This window comes from Mirounga leonina, unplaced genomic scaffold, assembly GCF_011800145.1.
Source record: "Mirounga leonina isolate KUSES-001 unplaced genomic scaffold, KU_Mleo_1.0 Mir_115, whole genome shotgun sequence".
Classification (NCBI taxonomy): Eukaryota; Metazoa; Chordata; class Mammalia; order Carnivora; family Phocidae; genus Mirounga; species Mirounga leonina.
Window position 1 is genome coordinate 44,181,100 of NW_023270268.1, and position 24,787 is coordinate 44,205,886.

General features: G+C 41.6%; 1 protein-coding gene across 1 annotated transcript in view; it reads right to left on the reverse strand.

Moving 5' to 3' along the window:
• Positions 1–1,561: 1,561 nt before the first annotated feature.
• ANKUB1 (ankyrin repeat and ubiquitin domain containing 1) overlaps positions 1,562–24,787 on the reverse strand; it is a 33,616-nt gene continuing 10,390 nt past the window's right edge. The window contains exons 3-5 of the mRNA XM_034989555.1: positions 17,737–17,953; positions 7,365–7,479; positions 1,562–2,861 (exon numbers count right to left, since the gene is read on the reverse strand). Coding sequence (XP_034845446.1) covers positions 1,919–2,861; positions 7,365–7,479; positions 17,737–17,953 — 1,275 coding nt within the window. The 3' untranslated portion in view covers positions 1,562–1,918. The remainder of the gene's footprint in view (positions 2,862–7,364; positions 7,480–17,736; positions 17,954–24,787) is intronic.

Consider the following 24,787-nt stretch of genomic DNA (forward strand, 5'->3'; position numbering starts at 1 on the left):
TATCTCCTCACCATCTCTCCATCTGGAAACAAACCTCAATTCCTCCTTCTCTCTCTGCTTCTACATCTAATTAGTGATCTAGTTTTGCAGATCATTGCTCAGAAATATCTGTCATATTTGGCTTTTCTCCTCTTCCCTACCTACTTCTGCTCTAGTCCAGGTCTTTATCATTCCTTGCTTCTTTTATTACAGCCTCCTAAATATACTGTAGGCCCTCCACAGCTTCAATAAGACTTCTTCCCAGTGAAGAAGTCTTCCACACATCTCCACCAGATTTGTCTTCAAAAAGAAACACAAACTGATTATGTGACTTGCCTGATTAAAAAAAAAAAAACAAAAAACCAACTTCTGTGATCTTCCTACCTACTTCCTAAGAAGCAGACTCTCCATTGGGCACACAAGATGCTTCTCAGTGTAGGTGCAATTTACCTTGCCAGTCTCATCTTCAGCCAGTTTCTCCCTGTCTCCTAAAATGCCTTTTGCAGATCCACTTACTTCATAGAAAACTAAATTTCTCTCTGACTCCTTCACAAAACAGTGCCCTTGACCATGTTGCCACTTCTACCTGGCTCCTTTTGTCTGACAAAGTGCTTTAAATTTAAAGGGCTTTCAGTAAATCTGTGAGAAGCAATCTTGCATTAAAGTACCTTAGTGTTTCAAATATTTGAACTCTGTCCAAGTTTGCCCAATTCATCATTAATGTTCTGGATTAACTCCTTGCTTTACCTTTGCATGTTTGCGTTCTGCCTAGCACTTCACTGTGACATAATAAGCACTTTAGAACATTTCAAAAGTGCATCCTTTGATTTCTAATGTGCATCTGTTGATAAAACTAATCAGTTTCCTATGTTTACAGCCTGATTTTAAGATGGCTATATAATTTTTTCAACCAATCATTTTCTAGTCTTTTTCTAGAATTTTAGAATATCTCTTTTTATACATTCTAGTCAGAGCTATCTCACAAATTACAAAGACTGAAGTTGGTAAGCAGTTTCTTCATCTTCTGTCAACCTCATTGTGCTGTCCGGAATTTTACCAGTTTTAGAGCCCAAATTACTGTGACCACTAGGTGGCAACAGCTTCACTGAAATAAAGTAGAGCTGAACTAAAGACCAATACAGATAGGCAACGAAAACAATGTAGCCTTGTTTTGTTCTTTCCTTTTCATTATATTGAGTAGAGGGAAAAGCTGCTCATAAATCTATATTTCTACTGTAATATTAGCACCCAATAAGACCTCATAAGTAATGGATGGGACCTGAGATCTGATCAGAGTTGTGTTTTCAGTGAAATCTGATGACCAGTATGCAAAAGTTTATCTTATGAAATGAATATACCTGAGAAGTCCACTCCTGATACGCTTGTTTTTGTCTTTAAATGTGACAATGGATTACTTTTTAAACTGACCTAAAATATTAATATCAACTCTATCACACTGACCAGTATAGATCTTCCCCAACCAATATATCTTGCTCAGTAAGTCAAGGGAAGTCTTTATGGTTGTTCTTTTCTCTCCTTCCACTTTCATCACCATCCAGTCTTCCATGACACTTTTGATGCCTCTCTCCCACATTTCAAGTTTCCTCCCCTTCTCCCTTTAATTATAATTAACAATTTCTTATTAGTTAAAAAAAAAAGAACAACAAGCAAGAGACCTTGTTTTTTGATACAACTCTGCACTGTGTCTCTTTTCTTTCTGAAAGCTTGAGGAGTCAGGTACTACACAGATTGGATTGGCCAGTAAAATGGGTTCATTTGGTCCTAGACACAAGGCTAAGATGAGGTCCTTGAAGCTGGATACTGATGCATTGGAACAACCTGTGTTACATTATATGGCATGATAGGGCTTCATGGACCATTCCCTGACCTAGACCTGCCCTATGAAAGGTTTGCCCTTGTATGTTTAAAGAGAAAAACGTTACCTGGCCACTGCTAAGCAGTAGATGGCGTTCTCCCTTGGAGTCTTACCACTGTGCTCTGAGAAACACGCCAAGGAGGATTTGAGTAAAAAGTCAGCTCTGGGTGTTGCATAGTAAAAAGATGGGTGTGAATAGTCCACTCTGGAAACTGGGGGGAGGGGGACTTGGGGGAGATATGTATTTTTTATGAGCTTTTCTTTTTTCCTAGCTGTGGCAGTAATTTTTTTCTGATGCTGTTGTTGATGTCTTTGTAATTCAGAGAATGTATTTGCATCTACCAGTGGAGGCAATTTCAAGGTTTGTTGTCTTGTGTCCTGCTGTGAAATTGCCAAAGGATTGACGGGTTTCCTGCTTGCAGTGTCTTCCCTGAGAGGCGGTAGCTTGCCCACAGTGCTTTGTGAGTCCTTGTACCTAGCCTTATTCCAGCTCTTGGAGGTCATTTTTGGTGTGGTGAAACCATCCACCATCATGGTGTCTCCAACTTTTGCCCCAAAGACCCTTGCTCCACAAAGCAGGCTTTTATTAAGGTTGTGACTCTGAGCTCTGAGGACCCACTGTTTTATTTTAATATAAATCCTCATGGGGACTGAAATTTTCGGAAAAGAAACTGTGGACCACATTTTACTCAATAAATATAATACACAGTCTTTATGCTTGTGTTTAAATGCAACAGTCAGGGGAGTTTGTCCCGCTGCATTTTTACATTCCAGGCACAGCACGCTGCAGTTGACAAAGGCCTTCAGAATCAACAGTTGGCCCGCTTCTGCAGCTGCATGAATGGGGCATTTAGAGACATCTGCATGAAGGGCTTCATGGCACCATGCTCGACAGGGGTGAACACCAACAGCCTCTTCGGGCCGCACACCCTGCTTCAGGGCCCATTCAGTGAGCTCAATGTACCCATAAAAGGCGGCGATGTACAGGGCCACCTTTTTCTGATACCTGAAATAAGTAGGAGTGGGTGTTTAGTGAGTCAGCAAACTGATAAATGTAGTTACACTAAATACCCACAAAACATACTAGCTAAATGTTTATTTCTTCCTAACTTTTACATAAAATGTTTTCAGAAAATGCAAATAGTAATATATAGGTTAAACTGCACAGGTCCTGGGGCCCCTGGGCGGCTCAGTTGGTTAAACGTGTGCCTTCAGCTCAGGTCATGATCTCAGGGTCCTGGGATCGAACCCCCTGCTCAGCGGGGAGTCTGCTTCTCCCTCTCCCTCTGCCTTTGCCCCTCCCCTCTGCTTGTGTTCTCTCTCTATCTCAAATAAATAGTTTAAAAAAAAAATAAACTGCACAGGTCCTGCTTATCCACATTATCCCACTATGCACAGGTAAATGTATCAAAGTGCTTTTCTTAGAGTGGTTTTCTTTCTCAAGAGACTCAGATGCTCAGGAAAAATATCAAGCTATCTATCTACATTTTTTTAGCAAGGGAGGGAGAAAGGGAGGGAGAGAGAATCTTAAGCCCAGCACAGAGCCTGACATAGGACTTGATCTCAAAACCCTGAGATCATCCCCTGAGCCGAAATCGAGAGTCGGACCCTTAAATGACTGAGCCACCCAGGCACCCCTCAAGCTTTATAGTAACTGGGAAAGTTTTGGAAGAAATCCGGTATGTTTTAGAAATTCGAAAGTTCTGTATGTTTGTTTTGTCTTTTCTAACAACAGTCCTTATTTTGGGCTTCTCAAAGTCTCTACTGCTATTCTCCTCTAAACCAGTAGGTTGCGCCCCTGCCAGTACTACCATAGTCTAACTGGAGCTGCTCTTACTCCCCTCCAGTGACCTCCCCCTGCAACTGAAATCCTAACTCTTCACTTTGGTTTACAGTCTGGCCCCTGCCCCACTTCCCACAGGCCCCCCTTCCCTGTCACTGCACTACGGCCACATTGCCCTTCCTACTATCCCTACAAGACCCCATAAGGCACAAGTTGAATGACTGGTGCAGGCCGTTCAGAGGGCTAAGAATTAGGGAGGCAAACCTAGACAGGGTCCCACTAGGTATACAGTAATATATATGCAGGATATATTTGGGCACGGCTATCTGAGCCCATCGTAGAGATGGAGGCAAGCTTGCCTGCTATCATCCAAAATCCACTGCATATAACTGACTATCCTCTCTCTGATTACATGCTCACCACACCATCTTGTGATGTGTACGTGGCTTCTTGTGTAAGGAAGATGACCTGCCCAGAACATGTGGGTCTCCAGGACCCACAGTTAGATTATAATTGTGGTGGTTACATTATAACTAATTAGAGCGATTACATTAATACACTGGCATTTTGGTTCACACATCAGTTTTTTTCCAGAATTCATTAATGCAAATCAGCATCTCTGAATGTGATCAGTTTTCTTGATTTGGGGAGAAGAGCCCCTCTTTGGGTGGACTAACTGGCCTTTGCTTTCATCCTTAGCACCGATGTTATGGAAGCTAGAGGCACTCTTGTTAACTGAGACTAACTGATTCTCTTTCCTAAATGTATCTTGTCACAGTGGCTTATGCTGTCATAAGCCTAGTTTGGGCCGCTGTTACCTCTTCACTGTCACCCTGTCCCCTGCCTGCCTCTATTGCTCACACTGCAACCAGGGCCAATGTTCTAAAACTCAGATCTCATCCTAGCTTTTCTCTACCTTCAATATCTTCCCAACACTGAAAATATAAAGTCCAAATTCCTTTACATTCCTATGGGTACCTGCAAGAGCTGGGCTCTTCTTACCCTTCTAGCCTCTAGCCACTACCTCTCGCTCTACGATCTACCATGTGGAACTTGTTTCAGTTGCTTGAATCTATTCTCCTGCCCCTTGGGGCTCTGTACATGTGGTTCCATTTGTTTTGAAATATCTTTTTTTTTCCTCCCTACCGTTTACCTAAGTACCAACCCTTTAGATCTCATCAATTGCCTTTTTTCAGGATGTTCACCTGAACCCCTAAGTCTAGTTGGTTGTCCATACTATACATTCCCATATCGTCTTGCATTATGTCCGTGTCCTAACACTTTCACACTGAATGGTAACAGCAACAACACCTAACATTTATGTCCTGCTTACCATGTGCCAGCCCCCCTTCTAAATTCCTGTGATTACTAGGTCATGCAACCTCTAAAACAGTCCTATGAGATAGATGCAATTATTATTCTCTTTTTAGCAAAGAGGAAACTGAGATACAGGATGATTATATAACTTGCCCAAGTCTACACAACTAAACACTTAGGGATGGGGCTTTGAAGCTAGGCAGAAGGCACTGGAGTTTGTGCCCCTAAACATTTTTCAACTTGGCTTCTGAAGGAATTGGTTACTTGTTTTCTGTTGCCCCTGCTGGACTGCAAGTTGCTGAAGGCAGGGACCATATCTTGTTTACTGCTGTATTCCTGGGATCTTGCATAGTACATGCTCAATAGGTATTTGCTGATTGGGTGACAGAATAAAAGGAGCTTTTTAGTTTGTTCGTGTGTATTTTCTGAGCTGTTAGACATATTTTCCCTCTTTTTCCCCTCCTCCCTTTGTGCCTTTCTCCATTCTGTGTGTGTGTGTGTGTGTGTGTGTTTAAAGCATGATGAGAAATACAGATAGTGTGGGCAGGGAGATTTCAGGCTGGGAACTGATCACCAGAGTCGATAAGGCCTAGAGCAGAGTAAGCACGTGGCCCAGCTGAGTCAGCTGGGCTGTGTGCATGTGTGCATGTTGGGGACAGGGTCTGAAGCAGGCATGTGGGCACACCCCTGCTGCTCACCCTCCTTAGATTTTATCTAAAGGTTAAGTCAAGTGGAATGGTTAAGGATCTGAGCATTAGAGTTAAATTGCTGGGATTCCATATCCAGTTGTGACCTGGCTAGCTGTGTGACATTGGTCAGATTTCTTAATGTCAGTTTCCTCATCTGTAAAACATGATAAAAGAGTATCTACCTTGTAAAATTGTCATAAGTATAAGATTAGGTAATACATGTAACACAGTGTCATGTTAAAAGGTACTCAATAAATACGCACTATTAAAAGTAACGCAACATGGCAATTTCTTTGGATTTAGAGCATGAAAAAAGGGAATTATCACTATCCCCAAATAGAAATTACTTTAAAATATTGAATATTATGTAAAATTGCAAAAGCTGGTTTTCTAATCTGTCACTTCTTTTTTTATTTTTATTTTTATTTTTTAAAGATTTTATTTATTTATCTGACAGAGAGAGACACAGTGAGAGAGGGAACACAAGCAGTGGGAGTGGGAGAGGGAGATGCAGGCCTCCCGCTGGGCAGGGAGCCTGACGTGGGACTCGATCCCAGGACCCTGGGATCACGACCCGAGCCGAAGGCAGACACCCAACAACTGAGCCACCCAGGCACCCCTATTTTTTTTTAAGATTTTATTTATTTATGTATTTGACAGAAAGAAACAGCAAGAGGAACACAAGCCGGGGGGAGTTGAGGGTGAGGCAGGCTCTCCACTGAGCGGGGAGCCCAATGCGGGGCTTGATCCCAGGACTCTCAGATCATGACCTGAGCCAAAGGCAGCTGTTTAACCCACTGAGCCACCCAGGTGCCCCTCTAATCTGTCACTTCTTAGAGCCCTTAGAGCTCTTGGTGCGTCTGTGGGCTTCTGTAAAGCATAATTAAATCACCAGAAGGGAGCACTGTCCGAAAATACCACTGAATTAAAACCTTAAGAGTAATGCAGCTTACACGTTTGGGACCCTGCTGACTGCAGAGTTATGCTAAAATGACCACCTGCAGGGTGCCTGGGTGCCTCAGTCATTAAGTGTCTGCCTTTGGCTCAGGTCATGATCCCAGGGTCCTGGGATCGAGCCCCGCATCGGGCTCCCTGCTCCGCGGGGGGCCTGCTTCTCCCTCTCCCACCCCCTCTGCTTGTGTTCCCTCTCTCACTGTGTCTCTCTCTGTCAAATAAATAAATAAAATCTTTAACAAAATAAAATAAAAATAAAATAAAATGACCACCTGCTACTCTGAGCCTACTGCCCACTGCCCCAGCCACACATGTATGGCAAAAGTATGTACAAAAGCCTTGTACTAAAAGCAATTTGAAAAATTACTTGGGAGCTTAGGAAGAGGGAGCCAGAATTTTCAGCCAATCAGTTAGCAATTAGTGCTTTTTAGAATGATTGAATATGAAGGTGGCAAGGTACTTATTCTGATAGGCTTTAAAAGTGCTGTGAAGAGTCTGATTTCCAAACCAAACTGAAGTCACTCAATTAAATAGCATTTCTTGAGGAAAGTCTACCTGAATTGCAATCCATCACCAAAGGCTGTCGGCCCTGGTGACAATCCTGACATCTTATCTCAGCAAATATCTCAATAATAACGTCTGGTTGAGACATGCTCAGTGGCACTTGCATGGTGCAGCAACCCAGCTATAGAGTGAATTGCAGACTCAACGTCCTATAGAAGTTTAGTAAAAAGTACTTAATTTAGCATTTGCTTTATCTCCGTACTTGAGTACTGGTCCTTCAGTCGATAAATAGCATTGGACTTTAAGTTTTTGTCCCAGAAGACAACCCATCAAAAATTCCTTCCATCCATCCCAGACATCCAAACGAAGTGTCGTGCCTGTGGATCAAGAGAGGCCGTTAATGGTTCCAGTCCATCACTGTGGTTTGGCAATCCATAAAACTTCTAAGGATAGCTTTTTTCCAAGCAGAGGCATAAGCTAGATGCAAACTGAAAAGTAACCTTGGAATAAGTATACAGGGATGCTATTTTCAGCTTAGGCCTGCATTGACCTGAAAAGCCATTTAGCTTCTGTGCACTTCCATTTTCTCATCTGCATGGTGATTGCATATAATGCTGAAATGTTTTCTACAGTTATCTTAAAACAGTCCTGTGGACATTGATTCCATGCTGATATATACATCGCCATGTAAACTAAAACCATTATACTGGAAGAGGAAACTAAAGAAACTGTGGCAGGACTAATGGGCTTTTGGGGCCTTTAGCTCACAAGCAGGCTGTGGGTGGAGTTGAATGATCCTTTCATGTTTTTTTGTTTTTAAAGATTTTATTTATTTGACAGAGAGAGAGAGAGAGAGAGCACAGCAGTGGGGAGCAGCAGGCAGAGGCAGAGGGAGAAGCAGACTCCCCAAGGAGCAGGGAGCCCAATGTAGGGCTTAATCCCAGGACCCTGGGATCATGACCTGAGCTGAAGGCAGATGCTTAACTGACCGAGCCACCCAGGTACCCCTGATCCTTTCATTTTATCCATCGCAGAATAGCCATTCTGTGTAATTACACAAAAGTAATATGTTCATTGCTGCTGGAGAATTTGTCACTTACCCTCTCCTGGTCTACTCTCTGTGGCACCACATTCCCTTTCTTCTTCTGGGTGGTGTTTTTCAGGAGTCTTCTTTCTTCAGCCTTCTCTTCTCTTTACACATTCCCTCAGGATAAAACCCAGTCTCCTTCCTATCTGGCCTTCCCTCATCTCTCATCTCCCTCCAGCCTGCCTCACTCCCTCCGTTCCAGCCACTTTGACCTTTTGCCTGGCCTTCAGATACGCCAAGTCCACTCCATCTCAAGACCTAAGGATATAATTTCTTTTGCTTCAAAGAGTGTTATTCCAGATTTTCACAGGACAGTGTCTTTATTCAGTTTTCAATTCAAGCATCATGTCCTCATAGAGGACCCTCTTGGCCCCCACTGCCTTCCCCAACTGCATTATTTTTTATCCTATGACCTAATTTTAACTTCTTCATAGCTCCTATCATCAGTATTTGAAATCATTTTTCTTGTTTGGAGACTTTTTTTTCATGTCCCCACTGAAAAGAAAGCTCCTTCAAGACTTGCCACACAACCTGGCACTTGGTGCATGCTCATTAAATACTTGTTGGCTGACTAACAGGCAATCTCAGTGACCCTACTGGCTTCACTGACCACCCACGTGGCATTCATTCCCAAGTCCAAACCTCCACACCAGGCTTCTGCTCCAGCTCCAGATTCCCCCTGCTGGGACATCACCATCTAAGGGATTGCACTATGACCCCATTGTTCTGAAAGACAACTCGTCATTCTTCATCTCAGGTGGTAGCACCACTATCTTCCTTATTACCTCAACTAGACATTTAGGAGTTGGTCCTCGTCCTTCCCATTCTCATGCCCTACATCTGTACAATAGCTAAGGCCTGTAAAGTTTATCTGATGAAGGTTTAAGAACCATTTCCTTTCCTCCGTCTTACTAGCTCCACCCTATTTCAGGCCTCCATGATCTTTCACATAAATCTACTTCTGGAAGCTCCCACCAGCCTCCCCACATCTTTATTCTGGTCTCTGCTCAAATGTCATCTCCTCCTCTGGGTAACCATCTAAAACAGCCTTCCCCCACCACATTACCACATACTCTCTGTTACTATATCCTGGTTTTTTTTTTTTTTTGCTTTAGAGTTCTTATTTCTATTTAAAATTCACTGTTTTTCTGTTTCCTTAATGATGCTTATGTTTCCCACTGAGCTGCAAGCTTCAAGAGGGTAGGATATCTTGCTATTCTTGCTCACACTGTTTTGTTTTGTTTTGTTTTTTTAAGATTTATTTATTTGACAGAGAGAGAGACAGTGAGAGAGGAACCACAAGCAGGTGGAGTGGGAGAAGGAGAAGCAGGCTTCCTGTGGAGCAGGGAGCCCGATGCAGGACTCGATCCCAGGACCCTGGGATCATGACCCGAGCCGAAGGCAGACACCCAACCGACTGAGCCACCCAGGTGCCCCCTTGCTCACGCTGTTATGCCCACTTTCCTCAGTGGTGCCTGGCTCATGGTAGATATCAGTAAATATTTCTTGAATGAAATTCTACCCTAGTCCCCAAATCCATTTTGGACACGTACTGCCCTCCTCACCCTTAGCAGCCCAGGAGGCTGTCCTGCACTTCTGTGTGCACATCAGGCTATTTCTGGCCTTGGAGCTTCTTCTTTTGCTGCTCTTTTGGTGTCTGAATTCTTGTGATTCTTCCCCACACGCTCCTACCAGTAGTTTATGATGCAGCATAAACTGGTATCACCTCCTCCGGGAAGCTCTTCTTAAATATGTCATTGTCTCACCTCTGCAAATAGTTAGAAGGATCGCTCAACTGGCTACCATAATGTATGTTGAAACTCTTTATCATTGAAAATACATTTCTAGGGGTGCCTAGGTGGCTCAGCTGGTTAAGCGTCTGCCTCAGGCTCAAGTCATGATCCCAGGGTCCTGGGATTGAGCCCGGCATTGGGATCCTGACTCCATGGGGAGCCTGCTTCTCCTATGCCATCTGCCTGCCGCTCCCCCTGCTTGTGCTTTCTCTCTCTCTCTCTGTGTCAAATAAATAAAAATCTTAAAAAAAAAAAATAGGAAAGTACCTTTCTGCTTTGGAATTGCTAGTTTGTAAACACTAATGGAGAACTCTTTGAGCCCAAGCATCATGTCTCATCCAGTCTGGGGGCTCTGTTCTAGTTATGCTTTTGGGTTGCAAGGAGGCCCTCAAGAAAATGGGATTTATTATACTGAGACAATGGCCAGATCTGTTGTACATTAGGAACAAAAGCACCTCTCAAGATGGGCCACTCCCCTTCTCTCCCATGGGCTCCAGGATCTCTCTCTCTCTCAAGCCCTCTATATCTCTGTGTCTTCTCCCTTTCTCTGTTGACAGGCTGCCCTGTGGCTCCCTTACAGGTTCTGTCCTACCGTAACTGAGGTCTGCATGCAACATCGCTCTGGCCACGACCCAACCTTTCTTCATGGCACCATGCATTTTCTGCCCATACTGGTAACCAGTTTTGTCTCTCTGTATTGCCCAGTTTGAATTCACAAGACTAATGATAATTAATAATAATAATATATTGAGTATGGGGCGCCTGGGTGGCTCAGATGGTTAAGCGTCTGCCTTTGGCTCAGGTCATGATCCCAGGGTCCTGGGATCGAGTCCCACATTGGGCTCCCGGCTCAGCGGGGAGCCTGCTTCTCCCTCTGACCCTCTCCCCTCTCATGCTGTTTCTCTCTCGCTCGCTCTCTAAAAAATAAATAAAATCTTTAAAAATATATATATATTGAGTATGAATAGCTAATATTCACTGAATGCTTATTATATGCTCAACATTATTCTAAGTACTTTACATGAATAAACTAATTTAAAATTTACGACAATCCTAAGTGTGGTTTGTATTATTCTCTCCATTTGACAGTTGAGGAAACTGAGGCACTATGAGATTAAGTAACTTGCCTGGGTTTTACATACCCAGTAAGTAGTAGAATCAGGAGTTGTACCTAGGCAATCTGGCTCTTGTGCCTACATTCCTGTCCTCTAAGTTACCTTTGTCTCTGAACAAGAATTTAATTGACTGATGTCATTGGACAATCTGTAGATTTGCTGGCTGCCTTTGAATCAGTATGATGACATTGGCAGTAGGACCTGGGGGTATATTCATGACTTTGCTTATCCATACATATCCTCAGATTCAGACACATAATAGGTTCATAATAAATACTTACTGGTATTTATCATCCTTGACACCATAGATTTCATTTCTCTAAAGCTTCTTGCTGTACTTTTTTTTTTTTAAAGATTTTATTTATTTATTTGAGAGAGAGAGTGAGAGAGAGAAAGAGCACAAGAGGGGGGAGCGGGAGAGGGAGAAGCAGACTCCCCGCTGAGCAGGGAGCCCGATGCGGGACTCGATCCTGGGACTCCAGGATCATGACCTGAGCCGAAGGCAGTCGCTTAACCAACTGAGCCACCCAGGCGCCCAGCTTCTTGCTGCACTTAATTTTCTTATTTAAAGGTTTGATTCCTATGGGTAACATTGAAAACAAGGGACTTTAAACACTGTTCAAATTGCATTTATTTCATCTCCTGACTTAAATGATTTGCTATGTTTGTAGTTTACTATAAAAATTACCCATAGATGAGTATTAAAAAGCTTGCTTGGCACTGTATCCCTGCCTCCTTGGTCCTCCACAGCTGAGGCCACACAGCCTCCATTTTGAAGAACCAGCCAAGCTTGAGGCCCAGAGAATAATCTTAATTCCAGTAAGAGGGAATATGTTAAGATTCCAGACTCAGGTGGGAAGTTGGTGTTCCTGTTCATCCTGTGTGGATATTGTCTCAGTTCTAATAACTTGCCCTGTTCCTCCTGACCAAGCTCCCACCTTGTGCCCCAGAACATGAGTGCCTATATCCTACCCTACCTTTTGGGTTTTAGAACTGAGGTCCATCTGTCTCTGAGCCTAGAACTGAAGTTCCTACTCTGAACCCCAATCTCTGGGGTTAGATTTCTGTTACATGTTGCCAGAGCCTCTGATGTCAACAACCAGCTTGTCTAGTTTTTCACCTCTTGTGTCATTCATTTATTTATTCATTCGCTACCTTGATGCTCTGCTATGGTTCATTCACCCACCAGGTCCCTGCTAGGTCTCTCTGAGGTCAACTTCTGCCTTCCTGCATCTAGTTGCAGAGTGATCTGCCTGCCTATCCCAGGGCTCCCACCGGCAGGACTTACTTGAGACTAACTTCCCTCTTCCTGGCCCATCTGCGCTTCCCTAAGTGGTTGTCTAGTCTCAGGATCTCAGCTCTTCCTAGCTCAACCTGTCCACTGTTGATGAACCCTGATTTTGAAAACACCAGAGAAGCCTATATGATTCAAATCCACATCAGCAGGAGGACACCTCCCTCGAGCTCTGTATTTTATTCTGCTTTAATTCCCTATCTGGGAGCAATTGTTACAGGTTTTGTAATTATCAATTTCAGTTCCTTGCAATGAAGCAGTCCTAATTTCTCAAAGAACAAAGGTAACAATGGCTGTTTTTTCTCTTAATGCTCAACTTTTGAATATCCAGAGAACTTCATTTCTTTTTTTTTTTAATTTTTAAAGATTTTATTTATTTTTGTGAGAGAGAGGGAGAAAGAGAATGAGCACAAGCAGGGGAAGGGGCAGAGGGAGAAGAAGGCTCCCCAATGAGCAAGGAGCCTGATGGGGGACTTGATCCCAGGACCCTGGGATCATGACCTGAGCCAAAGGCAGTTGCTTAACTGACTGAGCAACCCAGGTGCCTTATCCAGAGAACTTCTAAGCAAGTTAACCAGCACCATTTACTGGATAATCCTTCCATCCCAATTGGTTTGTAATGCCTCTTTTGTCACATGTTAAATTCCTTTGTAAGCTTAGGAATTCTGTTGGAAAATGGAAATTTACTTGGAAAATGCTACATTGCTGCAGAAAATACAACTAAAATCTAAAACTGAAAGGGAAGTAAAACTAATGAGACTTAAACTTTAGGGCCTTTCACTACATGAGTTTTTAAATTCTCTATTCTTAATTTTGGATTTTTTTTTAAAGATTGTATATATCTACAAAACCTGGATCTGCTCACTTTCTACTTGCAAACCCATCACCGTGCCAAGCCATGCAGGAAAGCAGGTATGAGCAACAACACCCATTCTAGGGAATTGTCTCCAACCTCAACCCATGTGGTCCTTGTATCCCTGGTGGGGGGATACTTACTTTGAGGTCAATATCTGCCTATCTGATTTTAGATTTTTTCTTCCTGAATAGGGAAATCATTTCTCTGGGATGAGTTTCCCCTAATGGGAAACAAAACATTGATCAGAACTTAAAGAGTACCAATAAAAGTAGATATCGATAAAAGCATTCTGGGTTGGCAGTATAAATTGTTGGAAAGAACCCAATCCTGAGTGTGTGATTACCATTTCTTGGCAATATGACCTTGAGCAGGTCACTTCTCTGAGCCTGTTTTCTCACTTGTAAAAGGAATTAAAATAACATGGTAGATCTCGAAGGGGTCTAAAGGTTGGTAGAGGGGCCTTGGAGCCAGCTGAGATTTCAGGGTCTGAACTGCCAGGACTCTGCTCCTGGAATAGTCTCTCAGATGTGATTGCTCATTCTGGCCATGAATACATGCCGTGAGGCATTTACCATTGGCATATACCAATGACAGCATTCTGTAAAGGAAAGGGATTCATTCATTCATTCATTATGCACACCTTATTCCAGAAGGGATTAATGTCAGTTTTTAAGCATATAGAAAATATAGACAGAGTAATTAGCAGACAAGCATGTAGGTAGATAAGCAAGAGGAAAGCGAAAGTCAGGATAGAGATTTAAGAACTAGAAATGAGGCTAAAATGAATATTTGTCCTATATACAGTGGTACGAGAAAAGGTGTGCATGTGTGTGTGTGTGTGTGTGTGTGTTGGACCTATATGATGTGCCACTAAGCCTCAGGTCACAAAATCACATATATTAGGGAATGTTTAGCTTTGATAAGTTCTTGATAACTTAATCATTAAATATTCTATCACCAAAAAATCCCTTTATCCTCTTACTACTTATCTTCTTAATCCCTGCAATCTTTCTGTCTCCATCTACTTTATTAAAACTGCTCTATCTGGGTTCACCAATGACCTTTAGGCCAAATCAAAAGGTTTTTCTCAGACATTGTCTTTGGCCTTTTACCAGCACCCTAAAAACAGTTTCTGTCATCTGGGACAATGAAAGTCCCACTTTTCCTCCCACCTCTGACAGCTTTGCATGTCTAAGTTTCTGACTCCTATTCTGTCTATTTGCCCTGACTTCAGCATGTCCTGACTACTGGCCCTTGGCCCTTGACATGTTCCTCTCTGTATATACTCTCTAAGGAAAGCACCTCTAACAGGGCTTACTTCCCTGACTCCATGGCGGGGTGCCTACAGCAATATCTGCTAACCAGACCCATCACTAAGCCCTCACTCCACGTTTGTCATGGAGGAGGATCGGAAGATGTCAGTTGGACTTACAGCTTTGCCACTAATTAGCAGGGTAACTTTTAGGGGAAAAAAAATATATACTCTCTGCATTTCTTTATATCTAAAGTTTAGTACCCAAAGCATAAGCTCCTTTTCCCAATTTCACCACCACAGTCCTAGTGTCAGAGCCTTGGTGCTTCCCTCTTCTTAAATGTGATTCAGCCTGACATCCTGTCTCTACTTTCTGGGTTTCTCAGATTTGTCTCTCTCTTCTATTGCTAGTGGAATTAGTTAATACTGGGATTCTCAAAAGTGCCTGTTGGCATATCACCTTGCTTCTCCCCCTCACTCCTTTCTGTATTTCATGCTGCTTGCTTCCAGATTAAACTTCTGTTAAAACACTTCTGTTCCAGAATGTACATGGCTCTGGTTGTGAGCATATGAATCCTGTGCTCTGTTGCCTCAGCCCTAAGACCCTTCTCAATCTGACCCCAGTTGTGTTTCCGATTGGCCTCAGTGAGGCTCCTCCACTTTTCAGAAGTCTCCTGCTATTTGTCTTCCCTGGAGTAAGCCCATATTCATGAACCTGTAGTTTGTGTTTTTCTCCTGGCCTAGAAGCCTGCAATGTCTTCCCTTTCAAATTTCCATATTTCCCGCATCTTTGTGTGCTCACACCCAGCATTCTCCAGAATACCTTCCTTAAGCCCTTCAGCCTACATTGAGCTGACTTACTACTATAACTAAGTATATGTGCATGTCTTATTTCTACCACTTTATTATGAATGCTCAGAGTGCAGAGGCAGATCTGTGTTTTTATATGAGCTGATATGTCCAGTGACTAATTGAGCTACATAAGTCCTTGATTTTTAATGTGAACTTGACTGCTTCTCAAAGACCTTCTGATTTTCCACTGCCTTTGGAAAGGCGTCAAGATTCAACTCCTGAAAGCATCAGGGATGACTTATTGACTGGGAAGGGGAGAACTTGGAAGATAGGCTAATCAAGAAGTTCTTTACCCTCTAGTTAAAAAAAGGTGGGTTGGGGCACCTGGGTGGCTCAATCAGTTAAGCATCTGCCATCTGCTCGAGTCATGATCTCAGGGTTCTGGGATAGAACCCCTGTCCCTTCCCACACTTCCTCTCTCTCTCTCTCTCTCTAATAAATAAATAAGTAAAATCTTAAAAAAAAAAAAAAAAAAGGTGGGCTGGCTGCTTGAGGAATGCTAGGGATGCTTTAGGCGAAGATATGAAGCCAATCAAAGACTTTTCCTCCCTTCTCTTTGAGGCTCTTCTTTTCTTGCCTCTCCTCCTATGCCCTGTGTTCTTATGGTGGCCAAAGCAGTCTACTCTGGTCATGCTTGAGCCCCTGACCTGACATTTGAAAACCCTCATTCCTAGAGGGTCATTTTAGGAGGCCTGTGTATTGTCCTTCACATACCCTTAACTATCTGGAACATTTTTGCTTTCTTTAAATCTGTAAAAATTTGGGATTGGGCCAAGCCATTTCTAAATTCTCTTCTAGCTCTAGCTCTAAACTGTTACATCATGATCTGAGCAGCATAGGCCTAAAGTGCAGTCACCCTAATTTTTTTAATGTATTCTTTTGTGTTTCAGTAAATAACTAGATCATAAATTGCTTGGGGACAAATCCCTCTTGTGTGTCCTTACTCACATAAGCCCCCACCATGTTCTGGGTAGGTCTGATTCCCTGGCAAGCATTAAAGCAGTATGTGCTTTACTGTGAGGGACTCTGGGGACAAATCCTAGAACATCACTTCCTTTGATCAAAAACAGGGATGAGGGCACCTGGGTGGCTCAGTTGTTAAGCGTCTGCCTTCAGCTCAGGTCATGATCCCGGGGTCCTGGGATCAAGCCCCACATCAGGCTCCCTGCTCTGCGGGAGGCCTGCTTCTCCCTTTCCCACTCCCCCTGCTGTGTTCCCTCTCTCCTGTCTCTCTCTGTCAAATAAATAAATAAAATCTTTAAAACAAAACAAAACAAAAAAACAGGTATGATAAATAATGTCAAAGTTTTGAGAGCCTCAATTAAAAATACCATGAAAGAATAAGCAAATATAATAGTCAGGAGAAGTAACAATAAATGCAAACTTAGCAGTTGTAAAAAGCAAAACTGCTTAATTCAGGGATGTTTACAAAGCCCTACTATAAATTGGGAGAACTCATATTCCATTGCAACAAATGTGACAGCACATAGATAAGGGTCTGCTGATTGTCGGCAAAGATTCATTCACCTCAAGCAAGAATCTCTATGAGGTTTGAACTATTTTCCAATAGGGTTAAAACAATCTGACAGTCTTTTGAGTTTGTCTTAATGGTGTATGGCTACAGCAGACACAACCTGGAAGTATAATATTTAAAGAAAGGTTGTAATCTGTCCATCAGAGATGAATGCCAGCTCACTAATCTATCCATCAGGGATACTGCACAGTATCCGCTTCACACTATTTAAAATATTAATATAACCGACAGTATTTTAAAATGAGATTACATAAAGTAAGCTCAGGACATTGTGTATCATATGCTACCACTGTGTTAAAAGGAAGAAAAAGAATGTGTACTTGAACTTGCTTCTATGTATTCTTGAAATATATTTTGAAAGGGAAAAATATAAACTGGTCTGAGTCTTGCTCTTCTAGTCTGAGGATATTAACAAGTTATCCTGCTTTGAGTAGAGAACAAGACATGGCAGGTCCATGGGGCATTTCTTATTTTTTAGTCTATAGACCTAGATACCAGAGAGGGGTGTTGATAATTTACATCCCCAGTGAGGTTACAGAAGTTTTAGTTTGGAAAGAACTCCTCCATTTGTTGCCAATCTGGTAACAAAGAACCGTATTGCGGGGTGCCTGGGTGGCTCAGTCGTTAAGCGTCTGCCTCCGGCTCAGGTCCTGATCCCAGGGTCCTGGGGTTGAGCCCTGCATCGGGCTCTCTGCTCCGCGGGAAGCCTGCTTCTCCCTCTCCCACTCCCCCTTCTTGTGTTCCCTCTCTCGCTATGTGTCTCTCTAGCAAATAAATAAATAAAATCTTAAAAAAAAAAAAAAGAACCATAGTGCTGAGCAGTAGCCAGTATTGAATATCGTGGGCAGTACCGATGTCTGTTTGGTAGTCCCTCAGGGTGTTGCAGTCATACATCTCCAGTCCCTCTGGGGTCCGGAGGCAGAAAACACTCACAGGGAAGCCACATCTCAGAGCTACCAGGGTTCTCAGATCAGACACTTTTTTACCAAGAAGGGAAATGTTCTCCATCATTGGCATTGTCTCTTGGGTCACAGCATTAAACACATAGAGAGTTGGCTTGTCTTCTTCCTAAGGGAAAAGAAAAGGAGGAAACTCGGGAATAAACATTGTCTGGGGGCTGGAACGAGGGAGAAACATTTTGGAGCGTGGCTCTGAGTGCCTCTTACTCCCATGACATGGGTGCTAAGGATGAAAGCGAAGGCCAGTTAAGTTCCCTGACTTCTGGTCTGACTCCTGTTCATCTGTCCTGAGACTATTGAGGAAATCTCCTGCTTTGAGTAAAATGAAGGAGGCTTGGCAGGGTTTTGCGACCCTTATTCTTAGTCTACAGACCAGAAACACAAGAGGAATGTTGATAATTATATCCAAGCTGCACTTCTGGAGGTGTTAGTTGAGAAACAACTCTACCAGCATGTACTTGGTTTGGAAGTACTATGGTTTCTAAATCTTCAGTCAATTTTTAAAATCCTTTCTGAGAGTTTATCTCTGGGGAGTGGAACGCAGTTCAAGGTGGGGGGATGTTTTGCTTATCATTTTATGCTTTTCATTGTATGGTTTGACTTTAAAAAAACATGTATTTTTACTGTTTAAAAAAGGAAGTTCTAAATATAAGTGACAAAAAGTTTCCTTTTTTTTTTTTTCTTTTGCAATCTAAGTAGGAAAGCAAGTGGAACTGATATATCTCAAGTTGAGTTAAGATGGAAAGTTTGGGAAAAATATTAATCCTCCTGTTAACAACAGAAGAATCAAGCCAAACCAAAACTAAAAACACAGCAAACTGGGAAAATGGGAAGGGGGCAGAGAGAAGACTATTAACATTTTCAGTTTTCAAACCAAAAAATGAAGCTGGCTTTTCTTCCTCTTTATTGGATTCAGGACAATCATGTTTGTCTTCAGTGGCCTCTTGTCGGCTTGGCAGGTGTGAGGGTGCAGCGTGCCGTCACTGTTACCACTGTAACGTGGGAGTCTTGGAGAGGAGCCTTAAGCAAACTGACAAGTGGGCATGGGTTTGTCAAGGGGGCTCCAGCCAGTCATTGCTCTCTTGTTCAGCCCTGTTCAGTCCTCCCCTTCTCCTATCAAAATTTGCCTCCAGGGGCCTGGGTGGCTCAGTTGTTAAGCGTCTGCCTTAGTCTCCGGTCGTGGTCCCGAGGTCCTGGGATCGAGCCCCGCGTCGGGCTCCCTGCTCTGCGGGAAGCTTGCTTCTACCTCTCCCACTCCCCCTGCTTGTGTTCCCTCTCTCACTATCTCTCTCTGTCATATAAATAAATAAAATCTTAAAAAAAAAAAAGAAAGAAAAACTTAAAAAAAAAAATTTGCCTCCAGATTCCCCTCCCTGCTTCAGGCTTATTTATTTATTTTTTTTAAAGATTTTATTTATTTATTTATTTATTTGAGAGAGAGAGAGAGAGTGAGAGAGCACAAGAGGGGGGAGTGGGAGAGGGAGGAGCAGACTCCCCGCTGAGCAGGGAGCCTGATGCGGGACTCGATCCTGGGACTTGATCCCGGGACTCCAGGATCATGACCTGAGCCGAAGGCAGTCGCTTAACCAACTGAGCCACCCAGGCGCCCCCCTGCTTCAGGCTTATAATACATTACTTCATTCCCCTCTCCCAGATCACACATTGCTGTAACATAATCAACACGCAGATCTCTTTGAAAGAGCCTTTAAAGAGTAATGAATGTTATTGCTGAACGATTAGACTGCAGTGCTTTGATCTGGGGCCCACTTCAGTGACTCAAATCACCAAAAGCAGGTTCCGACCCTCTGCTTCCTGAGTTCAAACTGCTTAGGACAGTTTTTCTCAACAGCTTCTCATAAACCCATGCAATAAAAATTGAAAGGACATAGGATTTACCCTTTCCCTTTCAACCTGCTTATGCTTTCCTATGGCTCCATTAAAGTCCAACCTAATCTATGTGATATTTATAGGCAGGAAGAAATTCCTATGAAAACTAAATAAAAAGATGGGGGGGGAAGAGAGACAAATTATATTTTAGGCAAAAGCTTTTCCTTATTTCTTTTATGGTTACTCTGATTTCTTGTTAGCCCTTGGTACGGATACTAATTCATACTTAAAATTAAATGTGTAATGTGCAAACAAAGTAACAAAGGCCCAAGTCACTCTTCATAGCGAACTAGAAACTACATGATGTTAGAAGAGTAAGTTAAAAAGGAGCTTCTCAGAATAAGAATAAACATAAGCATCTATGACCTAGGTATACATAAAAACTCTGAAACAAGTAATAAGGGAGAATTGCAAAATATATAGGAATGTTTAGATGAAAATCAAAAGTGCAAGTAAGAAAATATGTTAGTTACTAATGGAGCTAGGTTCTTAAATTGCAAGAAAATTAGCACCTACAGAGTTTGTTCTTTCTTTCTTTTTTTTTTTTTTTAGCCCCCAGGAACTTCCCAGGCCCATTTAATTCATGATGTATCTGAAAATAGTTCTCTTTCTACTATTTTAACTCTATTTATCCACCATTTCATAAATCTTATTTTTGTGAGAAAACTCATTTTATGTTCTAATGAGGCACACCAGTTGGAGACACTTCTTCATGTTGGTTATTTGGAGAGGGAGCAGATGGATGTGGATTAACAGCAAATTGTCAACTCACCTTATGTACATAAGAAAAGGCATCTCTCTATATGATACCCTTCCTCGAATATTCTAAATAAGGAACATTGGTAGTTACACTCAAGGAAGTCAGATGTTATTAAATAAACAATACCATCACAAATCATTGTTGAACATATGTAAAATTAGATTTTCCCCTTTACAAAGAAACCAAGATACCATGGTAGGAGGTACGTGTCTTACTTTTCTTTTTTCTTTCTTTCTTTTTTTTTTTTTTTGCTTCTGACTGAATTGTATTGTTTGAGCACAGTTATTTATGAGGGTTTTTTTATTATTAACATATAATGTATCATTTGTTTCAGGGGTAGAGGTCTGTGATTCATCAGTCCTACACAACACACAGTGCTCATCATAGCACATACCCTTCCCAATGTCCATCACCTCACCACCTCATCCCCCAATCCCCCTCTACTCCAGCAACCCTCAGTTTCTTTCCTGAGATTAAGAGTCTCGTATAGTTTGTCTCCCTCTCTGATTTCGTCTTGTTTCATTTTTCCCCCCCTTTCCCTATGATCTTCTGTCTTGTTTCTTAAATTCCTCATATCAGTGAGATCATATGATAATTGTCTTTCTCTGATTGACTGATTTCATCTCTAGTTCCATCCACATCATTGCAAATGGCAAGATTTCATTTTGTTTTTTTTTAATGGCTGCATCATATTCCATTGTATATATATACCACATCTTCTTTATCCATTCATCTGTTGATGGACATCTGGGCTCTTTCCATAGTTTGGCTATTGTGGACATGGCTGCTATAAACATTGGGGTGCAGGTGCCCTTTTGGATCACTATATTTGTATCTTTGGGGCAAAGACCCAGTAGTGCAATTGCTGGATCATAGGGTAGCTCTATTTTCAACTTTTTGAGGAACCTCCATACAATTTTTCAGAGTGGCTGTACCAGCTTGCAATCCCACCAACCATGTAGGAGGGTTCCCCTTTCTCTACATCCTCGCCAACATCTGTCATTTCCTGACTTGTTAATTTTAGCCATTCTGACTGGTGTGAGGTGGTATCTCATTATGGTTTTGATTTGTATTTTCCTGATGCCAAGTGATGTTGAGCACTTTGTCACGTGTCTGTTGACCATTTGGATGTCTTCTTTGCAGAAATGTCTGTTCATGTCTTCTGCCCATTTCTTGATTGGATTCTTTGTTCTTTGGGTGTTGAGTTTGATAAATTCTTTATAAATTTTGGATACTAGCCCTTTATCTGATATGTCATTTGCCAATATCTTCTCCCATTCTGTTGGTTGTCTTTTGGTTTTGTTGACTGTTTCCTTTGCTCTGCAAAAGCTTTTTATCTTGTTGAAGTCCCAATAGTTCATTTCTGCCTCTGTTTCCCTTGCCTTTGGTGATGTGTCTAGGAAGAAGTTGCTGTGGCCGAGGTCAAAGAGGTTGCTGCCTGTGTTCTCATCAAGGATTTTGATCGATTCCTATCTCACATTGAGGTCTTTCATCCATTTTGAGTCTATTTTTGTGTATGGTGTAAGGAAATGGTCCAGTTTCATTTTTCTGCATGTGGCTGTCCAGTTTTCCCAGCACTATTTGTTGAAGAGACTGTCTTTTTTCCATTGGATGTTTTTTCCTGCTTTGTTGAAGATGAGTTGACCATAGAGTTGAAGGTCCATTTCTGGGCTCTCTATTCTTTTCCATTGATCTATGTGTCTGTTTTTGTGCTAGTACCATACTGTCTTGATGATTACAGCTTTGTAATAGAGCTTGACGTCCGGAATTGTGATGCCTCCAGCTTTGGTTTTCTTTTTCAACATTCCTCTGGCTATTTGGGGTCTCTTCTGGTTCCATACAAATTTTAGGATTATTTGTTCCAGTTCTTGGAAAAAAGTTGATGGTATTTTGATAGGAGTTGCATTGAATGTGTAGATTGCTCTAGGTAGCATAAACATTTTAACAGTATTTGTTCTTCCAATCCATGAGCATGGAACATTTTTCCATTTCTTTGTGTCTTCCTCAATTTCTTTCATGAGTATTCTATAGTTTTCTGAGTACAGATCCTTTGCCTCTTTGGTTAGGTTTATTCCTAGGTATCTTATGGTTTTGGGTGCGATTGTAAATGGGATTGACTCCTTGATTTCTCTTTTTTCTGTGTTATTGTTGGTGTATAGAAATGCAACTTATTTCTGTGCACTGATTTTATATCCTGCCACTTTACTGAATTCCTGTATGAGTCTTAGCAGTTTTGGGGTGGGGTCTTTTGGGTTTTCCACATAAAGTATCATATCATCTGCAAAGAGTGACAGTTTGACTTCTTCTTTGTCAATTTTAATACCTTTTATTTCTTTTTATTGTCTGATTGCTGAGGCTAGGACTTCTAGTACTATGTTGAACAACAGTTGTGATAGCGGACATCCCTGCTGTGTTCCTGACCTTAGGGGAAAAGCTCTCAGTTTTTCCCCATTGAGAATGATATTCACTGTGGGTTTTTCCATAGATGGCTTTTATGATATTGAGGTATGTACCCTCTATCCCTACACTGAAGAGTTTTAATTAAGAAAGAATGCTGTACCTTGTCAAATGCTTTTTCTGCATCTATTGAGAGTATCATATGGTTCTTGTCCTTTCTTTTATTAATGTAGTATATCACATTGATTGATTTGTGGATGTTGAACCACCCTTGCAGCTCAGGAATAAATCCCATTTGGTCATGGTGAATAATCCTTTTAATGTACTGTTAGATCCTATTGGCTAGTATTTTGGTGAGAATTTTTACATCCATGTTCATCAGGTATATTGGTCTGTAATTCTCCTTTTTGGTGGGGGTTATTGTCTGGTTTTGAGATCAAGATAATGCTGGCCTCATAAAAAGAGTTTGGAACTTTTCCTTCCATTTCTATTTTTTGGAATAGTTTCAGAAGAATAGGTATTAATTCTTCTTTAAATGTTTGGTAGAATTCCCCTGGGAAGCCATTTGGTCCTGGGCTCTTGTTTCTTGGGAGATTTTTGATTACCTCTTCAATTTCCATGCTCGTTATGGGCCTGTTCAGGTTTTCTATTTCTTCCTGGTTCAGTTTTTGTAGTTTATACATCTCTAGGAATGCATCCATCTTCCAGATTGTCTAGTTTGTTGGCATATAGATGCTCATAATAGGTTCTTATCATTCTTTGTATATCTTAAGTGTTGGTTGTGATCTTTCCTCTTTCATTCATGATTTTATTTATTTAGGTCCTTTCTCTTTTCTTTTTGATAAGTCTGGCCAGGGGTTTATCAATCTTATTAATTCTTTCAAAGAACCAGCTTCCAGTTTTATTGATCTGTTCTACTGTTCTTTGGGTTTCTATTTCATTGATTTCTGCTCTAATCTTTATTATTTCTCTTCTCCTGCTGGGTTTAGGCTTTATTTGCTGTTCTTTTTCTAGCTCCTTTAGGTGTAGGGTTAGGTTGTGTATTTGAGACCTTTCTTGTTTCTTGAGAAAGGCTTGTATTGCTATATACTTCCCTCTTAGGACTGCCTTTGCTGCATCCCAAAGATTTTGAACAGTTGTGTTTTCATTTTCATTGGTTTCCATGAATTTTTTAAAATTCGTCTTTAATTTCCTGGTTGACCCATTCGTTCTTTAGTGGGATGCTCTTTAGCCTCCACATATTTGAGTCCTTTCCAACTTTCCTCTTGTGATTGAGTTCCAGCTTCAAAGCATTGTGGTCTGAAAATATGCAGGGAATGATCCCAATCTTTTGGTACTGGTTGAGACCTGGTTTGTGACCCAGAATGTGATCTATTCTGGAGAATGTTTCATCTACACTATAGAAGAAAGTGTATTCTGTTGCTTTGGAATGGGATGTTCTGAATATATCTGTGAAGTCCATCTGGTCCAGTGTGTCATTCAAAGCTCTTATTTCCTTGTTGATCTTTTGCTTAGATGATCTGTCCATTGCAGTGAGGGGGGGGTGTTAAAGTCCCCTACTATTATTGTATTATTGTTGATGTGTTTCTTTGATTTTTTTATTAATTGGCTTATATAATTGGCTGCTCCCATGTTAGGGGCATAAATATTTACAATTGTTAGATCTTGTTGGATAGACCCTTTAATTATAATGTAGTGTCCCTTCTCATCTCTTATTACATTCTTTGGTTTAAAATCTAATTTGTCTGATATAAGGATTGCCACCCTACCTTTCTTTTGATGTTCATTAGCATGATAAATGGTTTTCCACCACCTCACTTTAAATCTGGAGGTGTCTTTGGGTCTAAAATTGCAGACAGCATATCAGTGGGTCTTGCTTTTTTATCCAGTCTGATACCC